Genomic DNA, 25,625 nt, shown 5'->3' with positions numbered 1-25,625 from the left:
TCAATCACCACTATCTAAAACTCAAAGCCTTACAACCCAAGTTGAGAATTTGTGGCCTTCGTAGCAGTCTCACAGCATACATGGTCAGCATCAAGGACAGGTTCACTTTAAGGTAAACACTAATAATAACTCAAGCTTTGTGCTCACAAAAAATACACTATACGTTAGGCTGCTATGTAGTTTCCAGTATTGTATTTTGAAAAATGAACATAACTTATTTAATAACTTAATATTTCAAAGAGTTTTATTTTCCAAAGAAAAATACAAATAATAAAAATGTTGAACATGTAGAGGCGCATATAACACATAATATGAATATCAAATGTAACATACAGAAGGAAAAAGGAAGATTTAACCTCAGTGACTGCTTACCAGAAAAAAAAAAATTACACTTGTCGGCAGCAATCAAATAACAGAAGCATGATATTAAAACCAAATGTATCATTGACCTAGTATGATCAAGTAGTCAAGAGAGTGCCTTTTAGCAGCAATTAGTCATCAAGGGTAATACTGTAAAAAAAAGATGTAAAGCATGAGGAGGAAAATAAAAAATGAAAGAAAAGCAAGAAAAGTGTTTCGGAGGGTGTAGTCCCCTCCTCCCTACGCAAGATCCTTTGGAGTACTGGAAAGACCGATATATATTAGCCAGGGATCCCAAATTACTTGAACGTTTTTCTCTTTATCTTGTAATGTGCTGCATAGCTTTTCATGTGTCATGATCCAAGAGACCTTGAATTTAACAAAGTCTAGGGTTTTCCAGGCCCTAGTTATAGAGATCTTGAACATAACATCAAATACAATGATTGTCCTTGTACATACTGTGCAGACATGCTTAGTTCAATTTGTACATTTAACTGCAATTACGATTTAAAAGACTATAGCTCAAGGGATACCTGTGCATAAGAGTCAAGTCCTTGTTTGAATTGAAATGATCAAAATTGCATCTATATATTTTTACTGAAGTAGGTAAAATGTTCATATTATTGTATGAGCTGAAGGTGAGTAACCTTTATATTGTAAGTCGTAGTACTAAACAGGGTGAATTCTGAGCAGTTTAATAAAAACAAATGTGTGTTCATTGCACATTTAGTCCTAAAAGGTTGTATGATCCATTGTCTTGCTTCCCTTTTTAATTCAGACGTAGCATCAGATGTTGTTTTAATACTTTGTGCATGGATGCTACGGTAAGTAATATGTAAGTGTAACATTTATCAGTATTTGCTACATCCAAAAGAGATTACAACACTCCATCCTGACCATTCTTTCATCCTCCTTTCCCCCCCAGTAGGCTGGCTCAATCTTTGTTCAGGCATCATCCAGGGTCAACATCTAGGTCTGAAACTAAAATACTGACCAAGAGATCTCCACAAGCACTCACCGCTCAGATTCTGCCTATGGATTTCCACAATAAAGGTCTCTCAGGTGCTGGCAAAGAAAGGTGCGCTTTTACCTGTATTAAAACTGACACAAAAAGAAGCTGTGCTCCATGGATCTTCTGACCCTAATCCACACTTTATTTCCATACATACAACAGATACTCCAGACAAACGTTCCCCAAATCCTCTCATGTATTTCACCACAAAGGCTTAATCATAGAGATATGTTTCATTTTATTTCATATGTATCATTCTCTATGATTAAGCCTTGGTGGTGAAATGTGTGAGTGGATTTGGGGAGCGTTTGTCTGGTGTATCTGTTATATGTATGGAAATAAAGTGTGGATTTGAGTCAGAAGATCAATGGAGTGTGGCTTCTTTTTGTGTTGGGACTGACCAAGAGATGGTGTAATCATGTAAATCCTAAAGCCTGTGTTTATATACTTTGTGTGTACACATCTCACATGGTTCAGCCCCTTGCTGTTGTCTGTCCTTCTGTGACCAGCCATTGTAAATATCCATCACACTCACAAACCTCTGCAGCTTCTTATCTTGTGATCTGTCAGTGTGAACTTCTATCGAAATCTCTCACAGACGAGTCCCTCTGTGACCTCTTTTTCTTTGACCACCATAACACTACACCAATCACTGAGGGAGGCAAGACTTAGGAAATGTAGCTTGTTGTCTGCAGCAGAATGATGACCTAATTTTCCCATGATGTAAGGAGGAAGTCATTGGGACAGCATAACCATACAGGTTATGGTGGGAATGAATTAAAGCAAACAAAAAGTCTTCACTCTAAGCAGTGCATAGAGCATTCTTAAAACAGAAGGTATTTACATGTCTCATTCCATCACAAATTCCATAAATAAGAGGATTATTTATCATTTCAGGACAGTGGGCAGAGCCATGCAAATCATTGTTTTTTGCCCCTTTGACCAGATACACATCCAGAACCACTGGTGTATAGTGCAAATATAGCCTAATAGAGCCATTTAATCCAAACTGCATACAGGAGTCTATATTAGGCTATATTTGCACTGTACCGCAGCCATTTTGGATGTTCATCTGGCCAAAGGGGAGTAAATCAAAGATTTGCATTTGAGCAATAATCCTCTTATTTTTGGGATATGCAATGGAATGAAACATGTGAATACCTTCTGTTTTCAGAAAGCTCTACTGTGCTATACAGGAACACATTGATAGGCTGTGCCTAGGAATATCAAGGCCTGCATTTTATTAACAAAAGGTACTTTTTTTAAAATCATACTGTTTTGGTATATTGTAATAAATTAATAAGGTATGCATGTGGACATGTAAATTACTATATCTGTTTTGAATAGCTATAAACAAATTATGAGCATATTAATAGAAGGGCTATATGTGTTATGTAAATCAAACAATAAGCATTAGAGAGAGATTAAATGCTTACAAAACAATGCACAAATATATATGTAGAAAGATAATCCTGTACAAGCATGAGTTTGTGCATATTGGACACATCTGATGTCATTGTTATCTCATGTGAACAATAGTATATTGGCCAAAATAATTTAAAGTAGCCTGACAGCTGGGCTTTCCACCATGCAGCCACATGTACAGGCAGATGTATGGGGATCGAACATTCGACCCCCATACACTTGCATTGAGTTCAAGTTCGTACTGGAACATTTCGGCGGTTCGAATGTTTGAATACGAACTGAACACGGGGGTGTTCGGCTCATCCCTAGTGCTGAGCAGGCCCCCTAGTGAAGATGTAAGAGGAGCCGGGCTGTAGGAAATGATTTTCTACTGTATACTGAAAATGCTAATGTAGGGAAAGAAGTGAAGAAAAGCATAATTGAAAAAAAGCACATTTATCTTTTAAAGCAACTTGTGATCTATAACCTTCAGATGAGTATACAGTCCTTTGTGTCAACTCTTTAGATATCATAGCCAGCTTTATTAGTTTCAGTAAGACACGTGAGCCAGGTACACAAAGGAAAGCATTTTGATGGCAAGTAAAGTCAGAATAATAGTAAGAAAGATAAGTGCTAGGTTATCTATTCTAAAGAGGATATCAGTAAGAAAAACTGAAATAATGTATGAAACAGGCTTTGTAGCAATTTTGCACATTTAATGAAAAGTGGCCCATAAAAGTGGACATGGCTGTTAATGATAAAGACCACACTTATTTATGATAGGGATGAACCGATACCGGTATTTCAGTACCGAGTACGAGTACCGATAATTTTTTTTCGGTACTCGCCGATACCAATTACCGAGTACCAGAAGTCCCATTCAGGAAGCCAGGTGGCATGTAATGACTCGCCACCTGGCTTCCTAATTAGCCGGGAAACCGGGCAGCGTGTAATGACGTGCTGACCGGCTTCCTGATACAGGAAGTATCGGGCTAGGCATCAGAGCATTTGGGCGAGTACGAGTATTTGCCCAAATACTCGGTATTGGCACCGATATCGATACTAGTATCGGTATCTGTGCATCCCTAATTTATGATAAATGTTATGTAGGTAGTTAGACTGAAAAAAGACACAAGTTCACTCAAAAACATATAACAATGTTTTTCTAGCACTGCTCTGTTTTCAGCTCTGTTTGTAGAAAAAGTAATGCACATTATACCATCATATTTTTGTTAGTGATTTACAAAGTCAGTAAACTATTTTGTGGCAGACTTGGAGGTCAATAAAAGAACTTCTACTGTACAAAGTCTTGGGTTGCTCATTTTTTCTGCAAATGGTCCAAGGAAGCTTGTCGGTGTGTTTCATAGGAAGATATCTGTTTTCTTTTCCAGTAAGATACAAGTGACACTAACAGGGTTATTCACAAAAGGGTGAAGAGTTTGGAGAAGGCAGGAGAAGTGAACAATCTAGGATAACATAGCTGAACTGGAAAGTGAGCGGAATTAGAGAATTTTTCCAAATCAGCCATTTTGGCCTAGATTGTTCAATTCTCCTGCCTTCTCCAAACTCTTCACCCTTTTGGGTGTTGGTGTCAGAAGTGGAATCTTATTGTGTTTAGACAAGAGCCATAACTACAAATCATGGGGCCCCATAGCAAAACTTCGGGGCTGACCTGCTAACTCTTTTTGTAGTGGTTGGCAGTGTCAGTGGTGACAATGTATCATTGATCTTAACATGAAGTATGTATCTAGGACATGCATCAGGAAAGCTGTCAGCATAGTCAGTACACAACTAGGGAGCAGTGCTGGGGATAAGAGTTATAGTAGCACTAATAATAATGGCCATTATGATATTTTATATCATAATAAAATGATTAATGTTCTTGCACACACCTCCTCTTCAACCCTAATACAAACTTCTTTAAAATCTGGCTATATTAAACTTTTTTGCAGAACTACTAATCCCTCCTAGGTTTTAACTAGGGATGCACCGATGGCGTTTTTTTGGTATCGAGTACGAGTCCCGATATTTTCTTTCAGTACTCGCCAATATCGAATACCGATACTGGAAGTCTAATTAAGGAAGCCAGGCAGCTTGTAATGCCACCTGGCTTCCTTGTTAGCAGGCAAACTGTCTCCTTGCTCGCGTGTCACCAGGTGATGAGGGAGCATGGAGTCGGATTTCTGGCCAATCAGGAAGCCGGGTGGCGGGTAATGACTCGCCGCCTGACTTCCTTATTGGCCAGCTTCCCGACCAATGCCTTGTCCAGTGCCAACACTTCAGTACATTCTTATTTTTGGGAGGGTTTCTGCACGCATTGACAGAAAAAATACAATATTTCACAGCAGGGGCTGGGGTAATGATAGGAAGTCATTCAAGAAGTAAAGCAAGCGGCTGTGTAAATTCCCGCTTGCAGCTTTCTCTGTGGACCTGACATGTGGGCCTTTGAGAACATGCAGGAGTGCTCCAGGCAAAGATGAAAATCTATTCTTTAATGTTTTATGGGTTCAGGGTGGCTAAGTTGTGCTCTTGATAGGAAACATTTTTTATTTAGATTCCTAATAGGAGTGGAATTTATTAAGAACTTTTTTTGACCTTAAAGGGCCAGTGTGACATTTTTGTCTTCAGAAATGATGGTTCCTGAAATATTTCCAAGCAGCTGCAATAAATATACATCTGTAGAGAGAAAGAAAGGGAGCAGACACAGTTGGGCAGATTACCAAATACACATTAAAGACTAATATCATGAAAAAATAAAAGTATAGTTTTTATTGGGGTATAAAGTTTAAAACAACTCTCTTAAATTATAGCTTCTCGCAAAGTCGTCATATTCTAAAGGCAATTCAACAAACCATCAGCTCAATTTAAATAGCGGTGCTATGAAACAACAAAAGCTAAGTGAGAGACAGGTCATGTATTGGCATTTTACTACAGAGACAATCTTCACTAAAATTATTTTTATAGTTGGTGATTGCCCACTGAGCTTCACAGTGCTGTGGTAGCATTTTACTTTCTGAGCTTCCATGCAAGGCATGGTATTACAGCTGCTATGCATGCTACAATTGTGTGTCTGGTGTGACCAGGCAAAGAGTATGTGTTAGCATTTTCTAATCCTGTGAAAAGAAAGGGGAGGAAAGTACTAAACAGACAGCAGAATGAGACAGTGTTAACATAGCATTTCCTTTTAGATATGTCTCTGCACTGCACCTCTGCTCTTTCTCCACTTCTAGTGAAAAACATGCATCCCCATCCCTCCTATACATTAGCCTAACCACCTTCTGAAATGCTAGTTGATGGGCCACGACTAAATTGAATGACATGATTAAACTTAAACAAGAAAGCAGAATATACAATCAGAACTTCTGATATGAAAGTTCATTTCAGGTCAGTGACAGTGACACTGAAAATATTAAAACCAAAGTTTTCAAATCAGCACAATATCAAGGCAACTAATGCTTTCCAGGCGAAGTCAGCAATGGCAGCTTCCACATTCTCTCTGTACCAGTTTCCTTTAAGATCATTTGGTCACAGGAAGTATGATTTATGCAGTGTCAGCAGTATACCTAGTTTAAACAGGTTCAGTCATTTTTTTTTTTACATTAAGCAATCGATTTCCATTTGATTTAAATAGTGGATGAAGTATATACAAGATAGATAGATTCATAGCATTTTTTGCTCTTTTTATTGAATATACTGAAGTACTTTTCTAATTATGTTTTTAGAGTAATAACTTTGTAGTGAATGTATGTGTTTAATACATTGCTTTGTGTTGGGACCATATCTTCATGCACATGATTTGATGATCTATATCAATGCTATGTGTGTTCAGTTACATCAAATAGGATTTTCACATTGATGCATTATGTTTATCAGATATTGTGTTTCCTGCAACATTTAATTTTGAGCATAATAATTTAAATACATCTCAAAGTTATATATTGTCCTCCATTGAATATTTTTTGTTCATTAAAACCTTTATATTTTCATTTTTTTTTCAGGGGAAAGCGCGAATGCAGTCCCCCACTACCACAAATTATGCAGTCGAGTTTCCCGCATTTGGGAACCCGTAGTGCAATGGATGAGCCTCGCCCTGGGAGAACCACCTTCATGATCATGGTATCTCATTTTTGTTTTATTCCATTTTCATTAACCTGATTACATTCTGGCATTAATTATGTATATTTTTGAGGAGCATAGACCTTGCCCTAATCCAGAAGGGACATTATGGAACTCATATGATTTTTGGGACTAATATATTTACTGGGCATCTGCTATTGATTTGGAGGATTGGCACAACAACAGTGCGTAGAGAGCTACATGGAATGGGTTTCCATGGCCGAGCAGCTACATCCAAGCCTTACATCACCAAGTGCAATGCAAAGCGTGGGATGCCTGGTGTAAAGCACGCTGCCACTGGATTCTAGAGAAGTGGAGACTTGTTCTCTGGAGTGACAAATTACACTTCCTTGTCTGGCAATCTGATGGACGTGTCTGGGTTTGGCGGTTGCCAGGAGAACGGTACTTGCCTGACTGCATTGTGCCAAGTGTGAAGTTTGGTGGAGGGGGATTATGGTGTGCGGTTGTTTTTCAGGGGTTAGGCTTGGCCCCTTAGATCCAGTGAAGGGAACTCTTAAGCCATCGGCATACCAAGACATTTTGGACAATTTCATGCTCGTAACATTGGGGATGTCCCCTTCCTGTTCCAACATGACTGCGCACCAGTGCACAAAGCAAGGTCTATAAAGACATGGATGAGTGAGTTTGGGGTGGAGGAACTTGACTGGCCTGCACAAAGTCCTGACCTCAGCCCGATAGAACACCTTTGGCCTTCTCATCCAACATCAGTACCAGACCTCACAAATGCGCTTCTGGAAGAATGGTCAAACATCCCCATAGACACACTCCTAAGCCTTGTGGACAGCCTTCCCAGAAGAGTTGAAGCTGTTATAGTGGCAAAGAGTGGGCCAACTCAATATTGAACCCTACGGACTAAGACTGGGATGCCATTAGAGTTCATGTGCGTGTAAAGGCAGGCATCCCAATACTTTTGGTAATATAGTGTATTTTCTGGGTTTATGTTTTAGTCTTGTATAACATTTTGTATTTGTGTAATTTCAATATTGAGGTGGACAGCTTGTTTTGTGAAACAGTGCTCTTTTAGACTGATTTCACAATTTGGCACTGCGCTAGTACTAGAAAATGTGCATCAATACAGTTGTAGTTTAAATTGCTTAAATGCGATTAACCCAAACGCTATCCCCAGGGATCCCCCAAAAGTATTTTGTGCAATTTTTTTAATACTTACAAACTTCTAAAATCTTCTGGACTTTCATGTGACATGCTGGATCCTCTTCTTCAGTCTTTACCTAGCAGTGGGGGGTGGGGGTCCTCAATGACCCATAGAGCAGTACTGTCACCAGCGACATCAGCTTTATCTAAATTACATAGTGAATGCAGGGTGGTGATCAGGGTGTTGGACACATGGCAACCTGCACTCACACTGTGTTGTCAGTCTTACAGGTTAGGTCTACACTAAACATAATTTGACCCAGAAAATTAGGAACATCTTTTGGTGAAATAAAAAAAGAATAGTGCAAGGGACAGCTCAGGATTAATAGTAAGTATTGCAGCCCAAACTCTGGGAAGAGGAAGCGACATTAAAAAAATTAGCTCAAAATTGGGCTTTAATTAATTAGGAAGAGGGAATCAAAGCAAAACAGTAACACTGATTAACCCCCTCTCCACCATGCAAAGGGTCAGGTTACAGTATGCCTTCACTCCCCAATACATGTCACAAGGGATCAGTACAACCAAATCTTTTGGCAAGGGCTTGGAGGGCCCCTTTGTGGTAGTAATAAAGTTAAAAAAGTTAACAAATAAATAAAAGTTTATGAAATTAAAATACAAAACACCAAACACAATATAAAATCACCTCCTGGGCCCATGTACATACACATATGAGTGCATACAAAAACAATGATTGTGCCACACATATTATGTAGTGCTGCACACAACAAATTGAGAACAAAAATTCTATAATTCATTGTTAACCTTGAACTGATGAGCTGTAGAGGCTTTTAAAGCCTATGAACAATTCTGGGTACCATAATTTTTCACAGGCCCGCACAATTTTGAGGCTTGTAATCTTCGGTATCTATTTTCTTGATGCAAACTCATCTTTTTTATTTCACCACAAATTGGGTATTATATTGTACTTGTGTGCACTAAAATTAGTATGAGTGTATTTTTTTACTGAAATGTATAATGTTTTGGGAGGTTTAAATCATCTTCAGGCTTAAAATGTCCATTTTAACGTGTGTGCAAAAAAAGGAAAACCAGTTATCCACAACAAAAGGATTTATATAATATTTAGAGGGTTATTCACAAAGCCTCAGAAGGCAGCCGAGTGAATAACCCAGCCGAAGTGAAGTGAGCCGAACGCTGTTCGGCTATTCGCTTGTGACTTGTACGGCTGATTTCAGCCGTACATCAGCTCTGTATGGCTGCCTTCGGTCATTCGAACATGCTCTGTGTGTTCGGCTGAGCCGAAGTACAGAGGGACTTTGACTCAGCCGATCCAACATCTGTATCAGCTGAGCCGAAGCTCCGGCAGCTCACTGGCTGCCATTCGCCCCTATTCTCATAGGGGCCGAATGGCAGTGAGTGAATAACCGAATGCCGCCGAGTGGCATTCGGCTCAGCTATTCTGCTCGGTACCTCAGAGGTACCGAGCAGAATAGGACATAACTGAAAAGAGTGTGAAAAAAAAGGATGAAAAATTATTTTTAAAATGATCAACAATGGGAAAAGTAAAAAAGAAATATATTTAAAAAAACAAAAAAACAAAAAAAAGAATAGGGTGGAGCTAGCAGGTCTCGGCTAATGATTAACAACTAGGCAGAGCCGGCCGTGACGTCACGCCGCCTCCGCCCAGTTGTTATTATTTAATGACAGATCAGCGTCCCCAGGTCATTTGGGGATGCTGATCTGTCATTACAACTTGGCGGAGCGAGCCGTGAGATTGCTGTCATTTGTGGGGCGAACGGCCGACCTTCGGCAGGCTGTTCGCCCCGCTTTGGCTGTCATTTCGGCTCAGTTGAGCCTAAGCATATGCCTTCAGCTCGGCTAAGCTGCTCAGCCGCCTTCAGCTGCTGTATGGGCTATTGCGAATAGCCCGTACAGCACCCCTTTGGTTCAATTAAACCGAAGGGCTCCGGCGACCAAAGAGAGCTGAAGGATCAGCCGAAGCTACGGCTGTATACTTTGGCTCAATGGTGAATAACCCCCTTAATGTTTTTCCTTTCTGTGGCACTTCAAAATGCAGGTGGCAGAAACAGCTTCAAGCACTGCAAGGCACGTATCACACATACAATCTGCTGTCACCAGCGACAGGGTCGCTGAAAAGTACAGTGAAAATACAGACCTGTTTCCACAGGTCGCACTGTGAACTAATGAGAGAGGCATCTCTCCCTTGTTAATGGAAATGCTGCCAGTAATGTAACTTGGACCTTAGAGGTTAGCAAGATCTAAATCAACAGAATTGATGTTTACTATCTGTTAATAAGTACAGGTAAATTAAAATTAGTATTTTTTATGAACAAACAATTTTCTTTTTGTTTTCTAAACACTAAACTTTTTTTGTCAGCATCTTTAAAGAAGGAGTTGTTAGCAAATTGATATTATCTTATTTTCCTGATCTTTAAAAGGTTAAAGATATTGTACCCAGCATAAACAGTGCTCCCAATCCTTTAATAATTGAACTCACACATGAAACAAAGCTGAAGGAAAAAAAATGCCAAAATGAATATTATAATCTCTTACAATAATACACAAATGTTAATAAAAACATCACAGCGTTCAAAGTGATATATGGAGTTTTCCCCATGCATGATTCACAAAGAAGCAAATAGAGATATGCCTATAGCGTGATTCGGTTTAGAAAAGAAATGTTTCAAAACAACATATGCACTTATAATAAGTTGGGCCTAAAGGGTTCCATTGAAAATACACAAAACCTTTAAGTAACATACTTGGTAAATCCCTTAAAATTAGGGATGTTCAGATACCAGTTCAAATATCAGTGAGGATACTTGGCATTTTCACGAGACCTACCAGTGTTGCAGAGGTTGCAGCTGGGACCTGGCTCTGGCACTCCACCACCTTCCTGAAATAATTAGTCTGTAATGTTTTAGAAAAACTGTCGCATAACAATAAACAAAAATGTATCAGTACTTGTATCTGTGAGTATTTGGACAAGTATCAATACTTGGTCTGGAAAACATGGTATAGGTGCATCCCTAATAAGTAACAAATTATACATTAAAACAGGGATGCAAAAATCCCAGGAGCTCTGTATGCTCCTTAAAAATGATAGCTGCCTCCTAACTTTTGAGTTTTTCTCTAGTCTAGTCTTGGAGCTGGAGAAGTATCTGTACTTGCACAGGTACAAAGTATAGTACTTGGTATCTGAACATCCCTACTTCCCTACTACTGCAGCCTGAGTGGACAGGAAATTGGAGGACAGCAAGTGTGCAGCCCCCCCTTTTTGTATCAGGCCAGTCCACATGCCTTTTGAACACTATGGATTCATGCTCCTACTCTATAGAAATGAAAGTGCATGGTAAGCCTTTCTCCCACCAACAAAATTATTAAGGTATTTCTACCCCCAGTCAGCACTTTGTTTGTAGTTAATTAGGACACTTATATGTAGAGTTCCACTGTTAATTTAGATAAAGCTGAAATAAAAAAAAGTCCCGCCGCAGGACAACCGCCCGAACCCAACGAAAACTCACCGCAAGATGACATTCCTGCTCGAAAGTAAACAGATGGGCGGAGCGAGACGCTCGCTCCGCCCATTTCACATTCTCAGCTGCCAAATACTAGATAGCATTCCAAATGCCTCACAGACCCGAATGGCATTCGGGAGTTCACAGATAGCATTCGGGAGTTCCCGAATGCTATGTAGTATTTGACAGCTGAGAATATCTGTTTATCGTGTGGCTGGACTTTTTTTTATTGCGGCGGGCGTCGTGCATCGTGATTGACGCTGGATTATATCGATGGAGCCATTTGTTTTTTAAATTAAAGGAATAGTCAAAAATTGTCTCTTTGTTTTTTTCATTGGGCGCACAAACGGCATGTTATACAAGCGATCCGCCGGCTCTATAGCTGGTGGATCACTTGTATGTAAACAGGCATCTCTGTCTATTGTTACATTTTGGCAGTTTCCTCCTCGCACGCGGCGCGTGGGAGTGGCTGACGGGACGTTTAAAAACGTCTGCTCAGATCCAGGAAGCTCGGCAGTTAAACATAATTATTTATCATTTTGAAGATCAGAAAAAAAAGATCATTCATTGTGTGACATGTCTTTCTTTAAAGACGTGTCATCCCTTTTTTAATAAGATGCTCACATGTATAAAAAGAAAATCTAGTGTTACACAGAAAACAAATAACATTCTTATAAAAATTTATTTTGACATCAGGTAAGTTAGTTTACAAAACACCATACATACACAATGCAGTGCAAACCGTTCTTTTATTGAGAGTACTTTAAATTTTAAGTTCACTCTTGCATAAGCATCCCCAGCCCCCTACCACCCCCCCTCCCTACCCCATACAATCAACATTTTAAAATAGGATTTACATATAGTCATATTTAAACCTTTTTAGCACATTTAATTAAGGTGTGTGTTATTACTTTTATATTAATGGTCAATTGTCAAAGTGGTTTGGCACTCCCACCAAAACCAATTATTTAAAGGAGCAATGTGTCACTGCAAATATATTCAACATTGTCATGAAACATATAGATCTATATCTTTTTTATATTTCATACATGTTCAATTTAGGTACAAATTAGATTTTATCCAAATATTTTTTTTACCTGGCTGTATCCCAGTGGATACGAGTGGCAAATACGCCCCAAAGAAGCTCCTGTACTTCTTTGGGCGTAGGGCGCTTTGCAGCGTGTTCCTACGCGCTGTAAAACGCCCAGATGGGAACCATGCCCATAGGCAATAATTGGTTTTCACATGTTGAGCGTTTTACAGCGCGTAGGAACGTGCTGTGAAACGCCCAGGTGTGAACCAGGCCTTATGAATACTCCTGGCAAAGTATAACACACGGATGAAGATAATATGGTTCACAACATCAAAAACGTACTATGATGTATGTCAAATGATCTATTTTAATGGTGGTATGAGTTTGTAATTGGAAAATACAGTATGATGTAATGGGGATCCATTTGGTATGATGAAAAAAAGACTTAATTTTCTCACACAGTGTGACCACATTCAAACATACAAACACAATGGCTGATTGTTTCAGATAAAGGGCACCTTTCTAATGCTTCTGTTATATGTAAACATATTGCTTTATCTAACCACTGATGCAAATCTGCAACTAAATTAAAGGTTTAGCCCATCCAAAGTTAATTATTCAGCTTTAGGCAGATGCACATGGCCTGTATCACCCACTATTTTATTATAACTCTAGGGGCCTCCTCCTTTTCAAACTGACATTACTATAAGGAAGGGCCTGCATTTTCAATGTTAGTTCATTATTATCATATTTAACATTACAGGAAATGCAGCTGGAGGATTGAGGCATCTTTGCATGGTTTCAAAATGCCTACAGTATGTTGTTAGAGACAAATATCTGTGGGGGTGCTTTAATACCTAATGTAAGGGGTAAGTGGGTAATTCACCCCTAAGACATCCACCAACAACTGAAAACAACAGTTTTGGATGAACTTGCCTATTAAATTAAAGTGCACCTCAATCTTCCACAATCTTAAGAAACATTGAAATGGTACCTGAATGTTGGGTGAAGGACTTAGTGGTAAGATGGGCTCATCCACAACATGAGATAACCCCTACATATAATGTGATAACAGAAAATAAAGGAAATTGAGATTATTCAGATGACAGAGACAGATTTAAAACAGAGAGAGGCATGTTTTCCAATATAATATTTCCTAGAAGTAATGACACAGAGAAGGAAGTCATGAAAGCCATTTTTCCCTGGAGATACCATACCTTATCCAGAAAATTAATTTACTGATTACTTGCATATCTCAATTATACTGAAAGATTTTCATAACAGCTTTCTTGGTAATATATGTTCAAACAGGCTGTATCGTAATTTATGTTTACACATGTTTTATCGATTTAAGTAATCCTACCTTTTCATTGCAGCTAAGATGGAATTGTTTTTGTCCTCTGCACTTAGGGCAAAGTCTATGTACCACCAAAACATGCTGGGGACTAACCATGTCAGTTCAGTGCAAGGAAAGGCTAACATAGCTCTCAATATAAAAAGAACAGACCTTACTCCATGTGTGCCGGTACACATAAAGAAGGTAGGAGGTGGTTTGATCCAAATTCTGATATGCCCAGCAAAGCAGGGCTTCAGTTTCATATGCTTCACCCATACAGGGTCTATTTAGGGAACTGCTTTGTGGAAGTATCTTTGAAAATTATTACAATTAACAACCATTGCGACTGTTATGTACTGGGGATATCTGCCATACATTAACCACATATGTTTTCAGGACTACTTTGTTAGGTTCTGGACAATCAAAGTGTTTGTCAAGCCAAAACCTTATTTTTGAATAGAGTAAGGAGGGATTAGATCCCCTGTCAAATGTTTTTCTGTTATCCTGGGCTCTGTTACAGAACGTTTTCCTCACTTACTGTTCCGGCGACAACATTTCACCAGGTAGGAAGTGAGAGAAATTCTTCAACAGCAACACAAACAGAGTAACAGAAGGCTGGAACACTTGTTAGCTTTTTATTGGGTCCCTTTTACAGATTTTCCCCTTTCCTCCCGGTGAAGGAGTTGCCAGAGGACTCTAAGTAAAAGGAAATCTCTCTAACTAAGTCCCAGATAGCAGTACAAACATCACAGGGGTCCTAACACTTACCCACCCTATCCAAAACTAAAAGAATAGTTTTGACTTGGCTTACATATTAGTCTATCTAAGGCATTTTTTTCCATTTTGAATACAGTAGGGGAGAGTTAAAACCCCTGTCCGTTTTATTTTGCCATCTGTTAAATTTCACAGAGATGCCTACACTTACTCTCCGGTAGAACAGAAGGTGAGAGAATATCTTTCCAATGTTAGGAACATGCCCACTTACACAATTGTCACAAGAACAAGTGTCCCCACTTGAAGATTTCCTCTCTACTCAGAATTTTGAGTTTGCCCTAACATATTCACGTTGACATTGGTGATCAGACAGCAATAAAAACCTGACAGTGGTTCTGCACACTCACTATTCTACACAAATGTTTACAACGTATTTCTTTATACTTTAGGTAATATTTTCATGGGCTAATAATAATGCTAATGGATGAAAGGTGAACATGAACCATAAAGCATGTCAAGATTGTAACAGGAACTAACATGAGATAACCTGTGATCTGTTTCAAATTCAATTTTGAGACATCCATGTACATTTTAAAAAACTATAATGTTCTTCACAGGCTAGACTAAATTTCAGATTGAACTTCTATTGCTGAATCAGAGACAGATTACTGGGGTTTTAAACTTTTGTGCATATTTCATGGGAGTCTTCATGCATCAGTAGTTTCTAAGAATGGGTCTGTACTGTGTGGGCAATAAGAGTGGATTTATTTGGAATAGTTTTCCAGAAAACCATGGATTTATGGTAAGTACCCTTAGTAGGATATTTTGGTTAATTTCAAAGCATATATATTGGAAGTTTCAATACTGTGGATTTATTTCTAAAGTTCCAATAAAATATGTACCTACAATCATGCATTGGGATTTTGCAGGGCTATAAAAGATGGTCTTATTGACTTTATAGCCCAAATCCAGCAACATTTATTTTCAGATGATGGACAGCTAATTTGGTCTTTATAAAATTCTTTTTAACTATTGCAATTTATGGATTTCTGTATCCACAATGCTAAGCTTGGTGTTGCTGCTGCTTATTCTGATTTCCTGTTGCACACATTAGATAGAGAGTACCACATATCAATTATTAGATTATTTTAGTTGTCAGCAACCAAGTCATGGTGGATAAAAATATGTAGTACATGTTACCACTTGAAAAAAGGCAAATTACTTTGGACCCAACAAAAGAAAAATAATATTCAGTAACTACCAAACATTTCAACAGTTTTGTTTTATACTGTGAATTGACACAGATGTATTGTTATCTCATTTTTAATACATAAAATTGTTTAAATATTCCTACCGTGGTCTTCTCCAGACAATGAAGCAGGTGGTGATGCTGTGTTGCAAATGTAGACCCAGTTTTGTTTGGATCTTCACGTGTGCCCTGTAAATAACAAAAAAATATGTATATTAATACATTTATGTATCTTTAACAATTTGGAATAAAAACCTTTTTCGCTTACTAAACATGCACTTTTTTATCTTAACAAAATCATCTTCTTTAATCATTTTCCTTACCTAACTTATATTAAAACATTTCTTTATTTGCTTCTTGATTTTGCAGTTTTTAAAGTATCCTGCTAAGATTTCCTGGCCTGAAATATAATACCATTTGCAAACAGAGGTAGCAAATCACATTTTGTGGCCTTTCAAAATTTGCACGTTAGTTCACATTTAGTTTCTATAAATATTTTAATATTTGGATGGTACACTATTATGCTACTATGTATTCCAATTTTCCTGTGTGCGCTGTGATATTTTCAATCATTCCATGTATTAATTTGCCTGACAAAGGAGCCCTAGTACTCCAAAACTTGCACAAATGTTTTTTGGGTAAGGCAATAAAAAGTGTTATTTTCTCAATACTTTTTCCCTCTAACTTATGTAATATTATTCACCATATTTAGCAGAAAATCAAATAAGTGTTAGTCAGTGAATACCCAATATAGCAATGCCACAGGCAATTTCAGTAAGACACTTCCCCAGAGTTTCCTACACTTAAATTATTCCTCGGATGAGACCCCAATTGATGAATAAGTGTGGAAGAGGAATAGTGATCTCACAGAGAACTTTAGTAAGTCACCTCTCTAAAGTTTCCTGCATACTCCAAACAGGATCTCATCTGATGAAGAAGTGTGGAAGGGGGTAGTCACATAAACTCCATTGAGACATGTCCCCAGAGATTCCTGCTTACTGCCAGAACTCCATTCACTGAAGAACTGTTTAAGGAGAGGCCTTTGCTCCTTTATTAAGAATTCCTGCTAGAATGCATATTAAAGTACAGGTTCCTAACTGACCATAATCTCTTCCTATGTAGTTTGTCAGCTTTCCCTATACTTTCCATACACAAGCTTTAGTACACTGACAATATGGCTGCTCTGTGCCCCCTCTCTTTTAAAGTGACAGGGCTCTTTTATCCAAAAGCCCCCTTATAAACTATTAAACGCCTGCTGGGCATGGTTGAAAGGCCATGCAGTGCATTATGACATGAAAAACATTTGCCCGCCAATCTCAAACTCACAAGTTAGGCAAATTCGTACCTTTATTCAAAATAGCCCGTACAGCAGTGGAAGCAGAGTGGCTCAGCCGAGCCGAAGTGACAGCCCAAGCGGGTAGAACGGCCTGCCGAAGCGCCTCCCCACAAATAACAGCTGGGCAGAGCCATCCGTGATCTAATGGATCTCTCCATCCAGTTGTAATGACAGATCAGTTTCCCCAAATTACCTGGGGATACTGATCTGTCATTTTACAAAAACAACTGGGTGGAGCCGGCCGTGACGTCAAGGCCGACTCCGCCCAGTTGTTATTCATTGGTCGGGTCCTGCTAGAAGACTTTGGCAGGTTCCGGCTAATAGGAAGCAGTTGGGTGGAGCTAGCTGTCACCGCTAGCTCCGCCCAATTGTTTTTTATTTTTTAAATTTTATTTAAAATATTTTTTTTAATTATCCTATTTTTCATCATTTTTAAAATTATTTTTTGAACCTTTTTGTTTTTTCATTCTTTTCTATTCTGCTTGGTACCTTGGAGGTACCAAGCAGAATAGCCGAGCCAAATACCGGCTATTCACATACTGCTGTTCGGCCCCTACGAGAATAGGGGCGAACAGCAGTAAGTGAGCTGCCGGAGCTTTGGCTCAGCAGATCCAGATGTTGGATCGGCTGAGTCGAAGTCCTTCTGCACTTCGGCTCAGCCGAACATGCTGAGCATGTTCGGCTGGCCGAAGGCAGCCAATGTACGGCTGGTTTTAGCCGATGTATGGCTGAAATCAGCTGTACTGAGCTGGAGTGAATAGCCGAACGTCGTTCGGCTCACTTCTCTTCGGCTCGGTTATTCACTCGACTGCCTTCGTCAACTTTGTGAAAAACACTGTGAGTGACATTTAATTAGTAATATTTTCCATTCCTTTCCTCAATTCTTTAAAGTGAGACAGTTGCAAGTGTGGTACAAAGCCTCAGAAGAATGCCTACTAAAAGAACCGAGACTTTATTTATAAAGATTTATTTCAATGAAAACATTTTGACCTGATATTACTATTACTATGTTTTCCATGGTTCATTTAATAATCAAATATTTGTTCAGTCTATATATCTCACTAGTAAAAGATGTGGATCCGCGCTTTATGGATAGCCCTGATTTAATATCCTGATAACAAAGCAGCTGCGCTCTCAACCCTGGGGTCAAAATAGATAAAGTGTGTAAATTGTGCAGCGCTGCACAATTTACACACTTTATATATCTCACTAATTCCTTAGTTACAGATAAAAAAAATTAATTTAGTCTAATTTTCTCTTATTAGATAAACTGCATGAAATAATGTTAGAATGTTTCATTGGAGGGTTTTTAGTAATTGGCATTGCCTGGAAAAAAATATGCTTGAAAGCATGTGATTCAGTGGCAGAAATGATCATTTAATAATAGCTTTTCCCTAATACTTTAAATCGATCAGTTGTCTACATATCTATAAGGCAGATACTGTTGTATTGGATTATGCTAAAATAAATGTACAGGGACACTACAGCTATATGCATAATAATATGCCATATAAAAAGATAAAGGAGGCATAGCCTGTCTCTAATTTTTAGACCACCACAGAATATATGCACTAGAGCTTCCCTCTCTGCTCTGCCTACAAATTGCTGGGTTTCCTTGAACTCCCTATTGCCAAACCTAAGCGACTCATTCCAAAAATTCACAAGTTGCCAGCATTACCCATCTGGAAAAAAAACAGGAACAGAATACATTTTGTGTCAACACCTAGACCAACCTACTCTAATTCTATATGCACTATTCATTTAGAAATAAAATATCCATCCCCTTAATCTGAACCCGCAGCATTCTCCTAAATGCAGGATGTATGGAGAGCATTGAATGACTGGCACACATCTGCAGTCTAAGCCACACACAGTATAAAAGCTTCATCCAACAATGCTGCAAAAATGCTATGGGAAAATGATATAATCCTTACATTTAGCTACATCTGACTTTTTACAGAGCTGCTCGGATGTGAATGCAGTATGTATGAGCCATATGAAGACGGCTCAGTTCACAGCCATTAATGGGCACAGCAACCACCCAATGGTTATTTCTGCACGTTTATAAAATGCAGTGCAGAATTAATATCCACCACTTTAAAACATTACAGCGGTATATAAGTGGAAAAGGGTAACTATAAGGCCTTGTAGATTATGGACTTCAGCTTGTACATGAACAGAGCATATTTTTATAAAGCTTTTAGCTAGCTTCAAACAACTTCAATGAAGCATTTAAATTACCTTCCAGCTCCAGTTTGGGGAGGTTACACAAAATGAAAGTGCTGACTGTCACTTTAAACAAACTGCTAGCAGGCTTCAGTAACCTCAGCATTACTAGAAACCTGTTAAAAGCCTTCTGGAGCCTGCAAGCAGCTTGCTTAAAGTGACAGCTAGCACTTTCATTAGCTGTGTTTAAAATCTCCAAACTGAAGGTGAAGGTTGCTTTAAAAGCTTCAACAAAGCTGCTCAAAGCTTGATGAAAGGTTTAACAATACATCCATAAGTGCAAGGCCTTGGTTTGGTTTTGGTCAATTTTCTTGAAGTTTACAAAGCGATATATATATTTTTCTATTTATTTATATAACGTTTTTTGCTTTACAAATAAATATTTAATACAGACTGTATACTTGACGAAGGGTAGTCCACTACCCTTTATTGTAAGCAGGCTTTTTTCACCAAAGCAGAGAAGGAGAGCCTGTGAAATATGTAAAAAGGAGCCTAGAGCTCTACATGCTGGCCAAAAATATGACTACAAAATATTCAAGTATGAAAAGCTCAATAAAGTATTACACTTTTTTCCAAAATGAATCCAGATGAAGCAAATATACATTGCCCAGCAAAGTATGTCTTTACATTTTTGCCCAATCACTTGCAGTCATCATGTTTCCAAACAGCTGGCTCCAACTATCTCAGCCCCGCCTCCTTGAATTTCCTGTTGAGTACAAGCTTACAAGGAATAGCAGTGTCTCCAGCAGGAGACAAGGAAGGAAGAAAAGCAGGAGGAGTGGGGAGCAGGGGAGTAGCTTGCCTCGTTGTGCCTGTGTGTTTGTGGTATACATCCATAGCTTACTAACACACACGAGTGGCTCCATAGGAGCCACCCTAAAGGAGCCACCCTAAAACAGAATATCAGGGCCAGTGCTCAAGGAACCAGCTGAATTTGCAGGAAGCTAAAACTTTTAAACATCAAGCTGCAGCATCTATCGTAAGTAACTTAGTTTTTTTTTTCTAATTTAAATTGTGAGGAGCAAGCTGACCATATATGTTTATGAGAAACAATGAAGTGCTTTAGCTACATGCTATCATTGTTATAATTATTATTGTAGGTTTCTTAGCTTAATATGCCAGAATACATGTATTGTACTCATTACTGTTTATTTAATACTGTGCTAATTTCTCTACAGAATATTACATGCATGCAGCATATAAGGGAGAAGCTGGTATGTACAGTATTTGCTGATTGTACAAACCATCTATAAGTATATTATACCCATAGGCATAATCAAACATATGAATATTTAACATACACACACTGATACCAACAGTGATAGAAAATCAGCATTAGCCAAAGCGATATTCTTGAAAGAAGTCATCAAACATCTGTTTTTTTCAGCTGAACTGAATTCCCCTGAACAATTTGCACAGGACCTGATGATTGCAAATTGGAGCACAGTGAGAAGTAAAGGAACAGGAATCTGGCTTAATGCTCTTACTTGTAAAGAACTGATTTACCTACTTAATGCTAAAACGCAGGGAAACACTTATCACAATCTAGGCAAAAACAGGTGCAAAAATTCTAAATTAAAATGTCCAGTGAAAACTATAATGAGATTTAAAGGTAAAAAAAATCTAATGACTAACCCAAATTTGCCTCATTTAAAGACAGCCTTCCTGCCACAGCTTTTTATTTTTTTTTAATCAGCTATAGCAGTAGTGCATTAAGTCACCTGAAATTCAAGAATATCTTTGTTGCATCCTGTAAACAATTTAATATGTGGAGGGGTTAGGTGTCTACAGTCATAAGAATACCTTCAAGTCCTGTGAGCTTCTCTGGATGCTGTTGGAAATCTTCAGCTGTGTTCCTGGCTAATAGATATTGTTTTCCGTGGGGAAAAAACTAAAATCAGGGATGTCTAACAGTACTCCCTCGCCAACAGACCTAACTAATATACATCTGGAATATCGGCACTTGCATCTTTGTGGGGTCTCATGAGGGCTGTGTGGGCTCTTAGGAGGCTGTGCGCAGTCTCAGGTGAGCTGTACGGGGTCTCAGGAGGCTGTTTAGGCTCTCAGAAGGACTGTGTGGGCTCTCAGGTGGGCTGCATGGTCTCAGTAGGGCTGTGTGAAGTCTCAGGTGGGCTGTGCAGGGTCTCAGGAGGCTGTGCAGTGTGTCAGGTGGGCTGTGCAGGGTCTAAGGTGGGCTGTCAGGTGGTGGGCTGTGCGAACTTTCAAGTGGGTTGTGTGGGCTCTCATGAGGCTGTACATGGTCTTAGGAGGCCTGTACGGGGTCTCTCCTGGGGTCTGGATGGTGTTGCGGATGGGTGTGGGTGGCGGGGTTCCACAGGGAGGTGATGTGCTAGCAGCCATGTAAACAGGCGCCACAAGGTCCCCAGAAGGCTGTTGTGAGGTCCCAAGCAAGTGCAGGACCTTGGGCAGCCACTGCAGTTTAAAAATTTGAAGTGCTGAGTACTCATGGAAATGTCCAGTATCGGAACTGATACCAGTATTGATATCCAAGCATTCCTATTAATGACACAGATTGAAATGTTTTATGTACATTGAGGAATAAAAGCACTCCCTGTCTTGGATTTCCCTATCCCAACCACATTGTAGGATGGAAATAATGTCAATCACTTTTCCAATTTAATCAGGAGCCTGTCTGCAGGGGATAAATCCAACCTGGTCTTTATGGTTATAGTTGACAATAAATGGGTAATCACATTTCTATGTATTTGAAGACAAAGATAACAAAAGGTGACATTCTCTAACCTACTGCAAGCAGCATCTAGGTTAATTACTAAATACTGCTACTAGCAATTTATTTTTTAAGCTTTTCTTTGGCGAAGCTCATGTTCAAGGGCAGTTTTCATGTAAAGCTATAGACAGCATATGCCTGAGGAGAAATAATCCATGTTCAGTTATCAGAGGTCAACAAGCAAGTCTCATTCACATCTAGATATGTGCTTGTTTATTTCTTAACCATTTCAAGATCCACATGTTACAATCCCTTCCTGTCCAGGCCATTTTTCAGTTTTTAGTGCTGAGATGGTTTGATTAAGAATTACCATGCAACACATTAAAAAAATGTTTTCCTGAAAATTAAATGCTACCAGCTTTCTTTTGGTGGAATTTAATAACCACTGTTTTTTTTTTACACTATATGAAGTAAAAATTACCAAAAATATTTAAAAATCCTATTAACCTTACTTTCTGTTATAAATCATAGCAAAGAAAAATGGCAGGACAGTACAAAACCCCCATAATTACCCATTTTTGGAAAGTAAACACTATAAGGTGATCTAATTTTTTTGTCGTAATTTTTGGGAAATAAAGGAACATATTGGTATTGAGGGGGTTAAAACATGGAGTTTGGTAATGGTGAACTACATACATTAACCACTTCAGTACCAACATGTTACACCCCCTTCATTACCAGGCCATTTTTAAGTTTTCAGAGCTGTGCAAGTTTGGCTGAGGATTCCTCCATCATGCAACACTGTAAACAAAATCTTTTTGTAATCATTTTGAGACAGATAGAGCTTTCTTTTAGTGGTGTTTAATAACCAACTTTTTTTTTTAAATTGTTTACTATATAGCGTAAAAAAGACTAAACCGGAAACTACCCATTTTTGGAAAGTAGACACTTGAAGGTAATCTGATTCATTGCCGCAATTTTTGGGAATGAAGAAGAATTCTGGTATTTAGAGGGGGTTAAAACATGGAGCTTGGTAATACTGCACAAGATACAATAAATGTATAGGTCATACACAGAGGGAAGTGGAGTTGAAGGAGTTAATGCACAGGTCACATTCAGTGGAAGAATGGAGGTAAAGGTTGATGAATAGATGTGCAGGATAAGGGAGGTGAAAGGGTTAATGTACAGGTCAGAGCAGAGATAGAATGGAAATATTATAGGCAGGAGACGAGGGGGGCTGAAAGGGTTAAATGTATTTGAACCATTTTTATTTGCTGCTGCAGCTTGTATTAATCAGGAACTAATGAATGGATGACCCATCTGTTCATTAGTTCCTGTACTCTACCCTGCCTCTGATGTAAGAAGCGGGGCGGGGTTGGCAATGTAAACATTGTCATGTGATTGCTGTGATAGTGAATCACAGTGATCATAGTACACAGAGCTGGTTTGATCGGCTCTGTGTACATAGTTGTGGCTCTCCACCGTCTCCCTACTGCACCTGCGGGAGCTTTGTGTGCACACAGGTGTTCATGGGAGGATGTACGGGTACATTCTCCAGGAATAATGGGGCCGTGGACCAGCCACATTGATTAAAGTGGCCTGTCCACTAGTGGTTAAATATATATGTGTTTATTGATTCTGCGCTAAATATGCAGGTCATAACCAAAGGGAGGAAAAGGTGAAGTGCCTGATGTATAGGTCACATATAGTGGGATGATGGAGATGAGAGGGTTATTGTACAGATATACAGGATAGAGGGGGTTTCTCATATTTGACTGTAAAATTGGAAATACACTGTAAAACTGCTAGCTTTAAAGGTCTTAGTTACCATAAATGCAATTTACTAACGACGCACGCTATATATCACAGTTCTAAGCTAAAATAGTGCCTTCAGTAATCAATTACGGATGTTTACCACTCGTGTAGTTACTTCTGCATTCAATTATTCTATTACATTCAGGATTTAGGCTGCACTGTGCTTCAGGCAGAGAACATTTGATGTTGATGTTTCAGAAAACCTTTTGTGCAGCTCTATGTGCACATTCACATAGTATGAAAAGTGTAAAATAAGATAAAGCCAAACCTTACCTCATTTAGTATACCATTGCGTTTGCTTTGTAAATACGCATTAGCACTTCCACTCTTTGCCACCCGAATCCTTGCAAGCCTTGATTTCTGTGAAGTAAATAACATCAGTATATAAATTATATATATATATATATACACTGTATATCTTGACACATTTACCATATACCATTATATACTCAGTTTTCTTTAAAACATTAATAGGAAAACTAGAGATATGTGCATAATTATACATCTAATCCAGTGTTTTTTTTTACCTTTATTATTCTGTTTGCGGGGCTGAAGTATACATTTTAAAAAAATATCATGAAAAAAAGCACATACCCAAAAGATACCAGCTTGCCACATCAATTATACGAGCAATGTACTATGAAATCTGGCTGCAAGGCTGCAAGTGACTCCTTGCTATGATGATATCTGTATGCCCTTTAACAATGGGAAGATACTTCAAGAGGGCTTTCAATCACAAGTTAAAAATGTTCTGGTAGTAACGGGCACCACAAGTTCGTATGCAACCAAGAGTCTTATATGTAACTTTATAACTTTAAAAACATAGTCCATAAACCTTTTAGGTAAACAACTTTTTTCATGGGGTTCTCTTTTCCTTAATTAGTAAACAGATTACATCCAGTAGAAAAGTCAAATGTAATCTGTTTATTTGCAATTTACCTGACCTTGGTGGGGACATATATGTTCCTACCTTCTGGCTACATCATGTACCTCTTTTTTTAATATTTACTAGAGTAAGTGGGATCAAAGAAACCAATAGTAAATGGACCGTGAGATTACAGGATGTCCATGCTTGCTTTCCCATTCACTGATTAATGTATAGGAAACATTGCAACAGTGCCATTCAAACATCCACTCAGCTTGGCAAATCTTACACATTTAGGTCTAAGCCAAAAAAAAGCTTGCAGGATTTTTACAATTGATAATGGTGGCAACAGAGTAGGCCATACAGAAAGGGTACCAGCAAAATATGTCCTAGAGCCTTCTACTGTTATGTAGCAACCTGGAATGTAACTACAGTTTAATACCATGTCACAGAGAGAGGTCACTGGGGGGCCTCTGTGAGTAAATCTACTCACAGATAGGGGGTGCAAATGAGATATGTGATTAGCAACAGCATGATCCGTACATCTGACATCAGCTCTTTTGAAATGGAGACATCAGACAACCCTCCGCTTCCTACCCTCAAGGCCAATATTAATATTGTGGGCTACTATGGATACAGTTACAACAAAAAGATCAAACATTACATTAGCAATACATTTTTATTATGCATAAGCAGAATTTTTATATTGCTGATGTTTTGGAATAGCACAGCTTTTTCAAGGCAAGTGAGTGCTGCACTGCTGTACATACAGTATATATAGTATATATATATATATATAT

At 38.7% G+C, this 25,625-nt stretch overlaps 1 protein-coding gene across 1 annotated transcript in view; it reads right to left on the bottom strand.

The window, feature by feature from the left end:
- KCND2 (potassium voltage-gated channel subfamily D member 2) overlaps window positions 1-25,625 on the bottom strand; it is a 302,858-nt gene that overhangs the window by 16,783 nt on the left and 260,450 nt on the right. Inside the window, exons 3-4 of the mRNA XM_018553076.1 lie at window positions 24,234-24,320; window positions 16,000-16,083 (exon numbers count right to left, since the gene is read on the bottom strand). Coding sequence (XP_018408578.1) covers window positions 16,000-16,083; window positions 24,234-24,320 — 171 coding nt within the window. The remainder of the gene's footprint in view (window positions 1-15,999; window positions 16,084-24,233; window positions 24,321-25,625) is intronic.

Source organism: Nanorana parkeri, unplaced genomic scaffold, assembly GCF_000935625.1.
Source record: "Nanorana parkeri isolate BGI_ZX_2015 unplaced genomic scaffold, ASM93562v1 scaffold108, whole genome shotgun sequence".
Classification (NCBI taxonomy): Eukaryota; Metazoa; Chordata; class Amphibia; order Anura; family Dicroglossidae; genus Nanorana; species Nanorana parkeri.
Note: the sequence above shows the minus strand (reverse complement) of the source record. Positions and strands in the feature narration are given on the sequence as shown.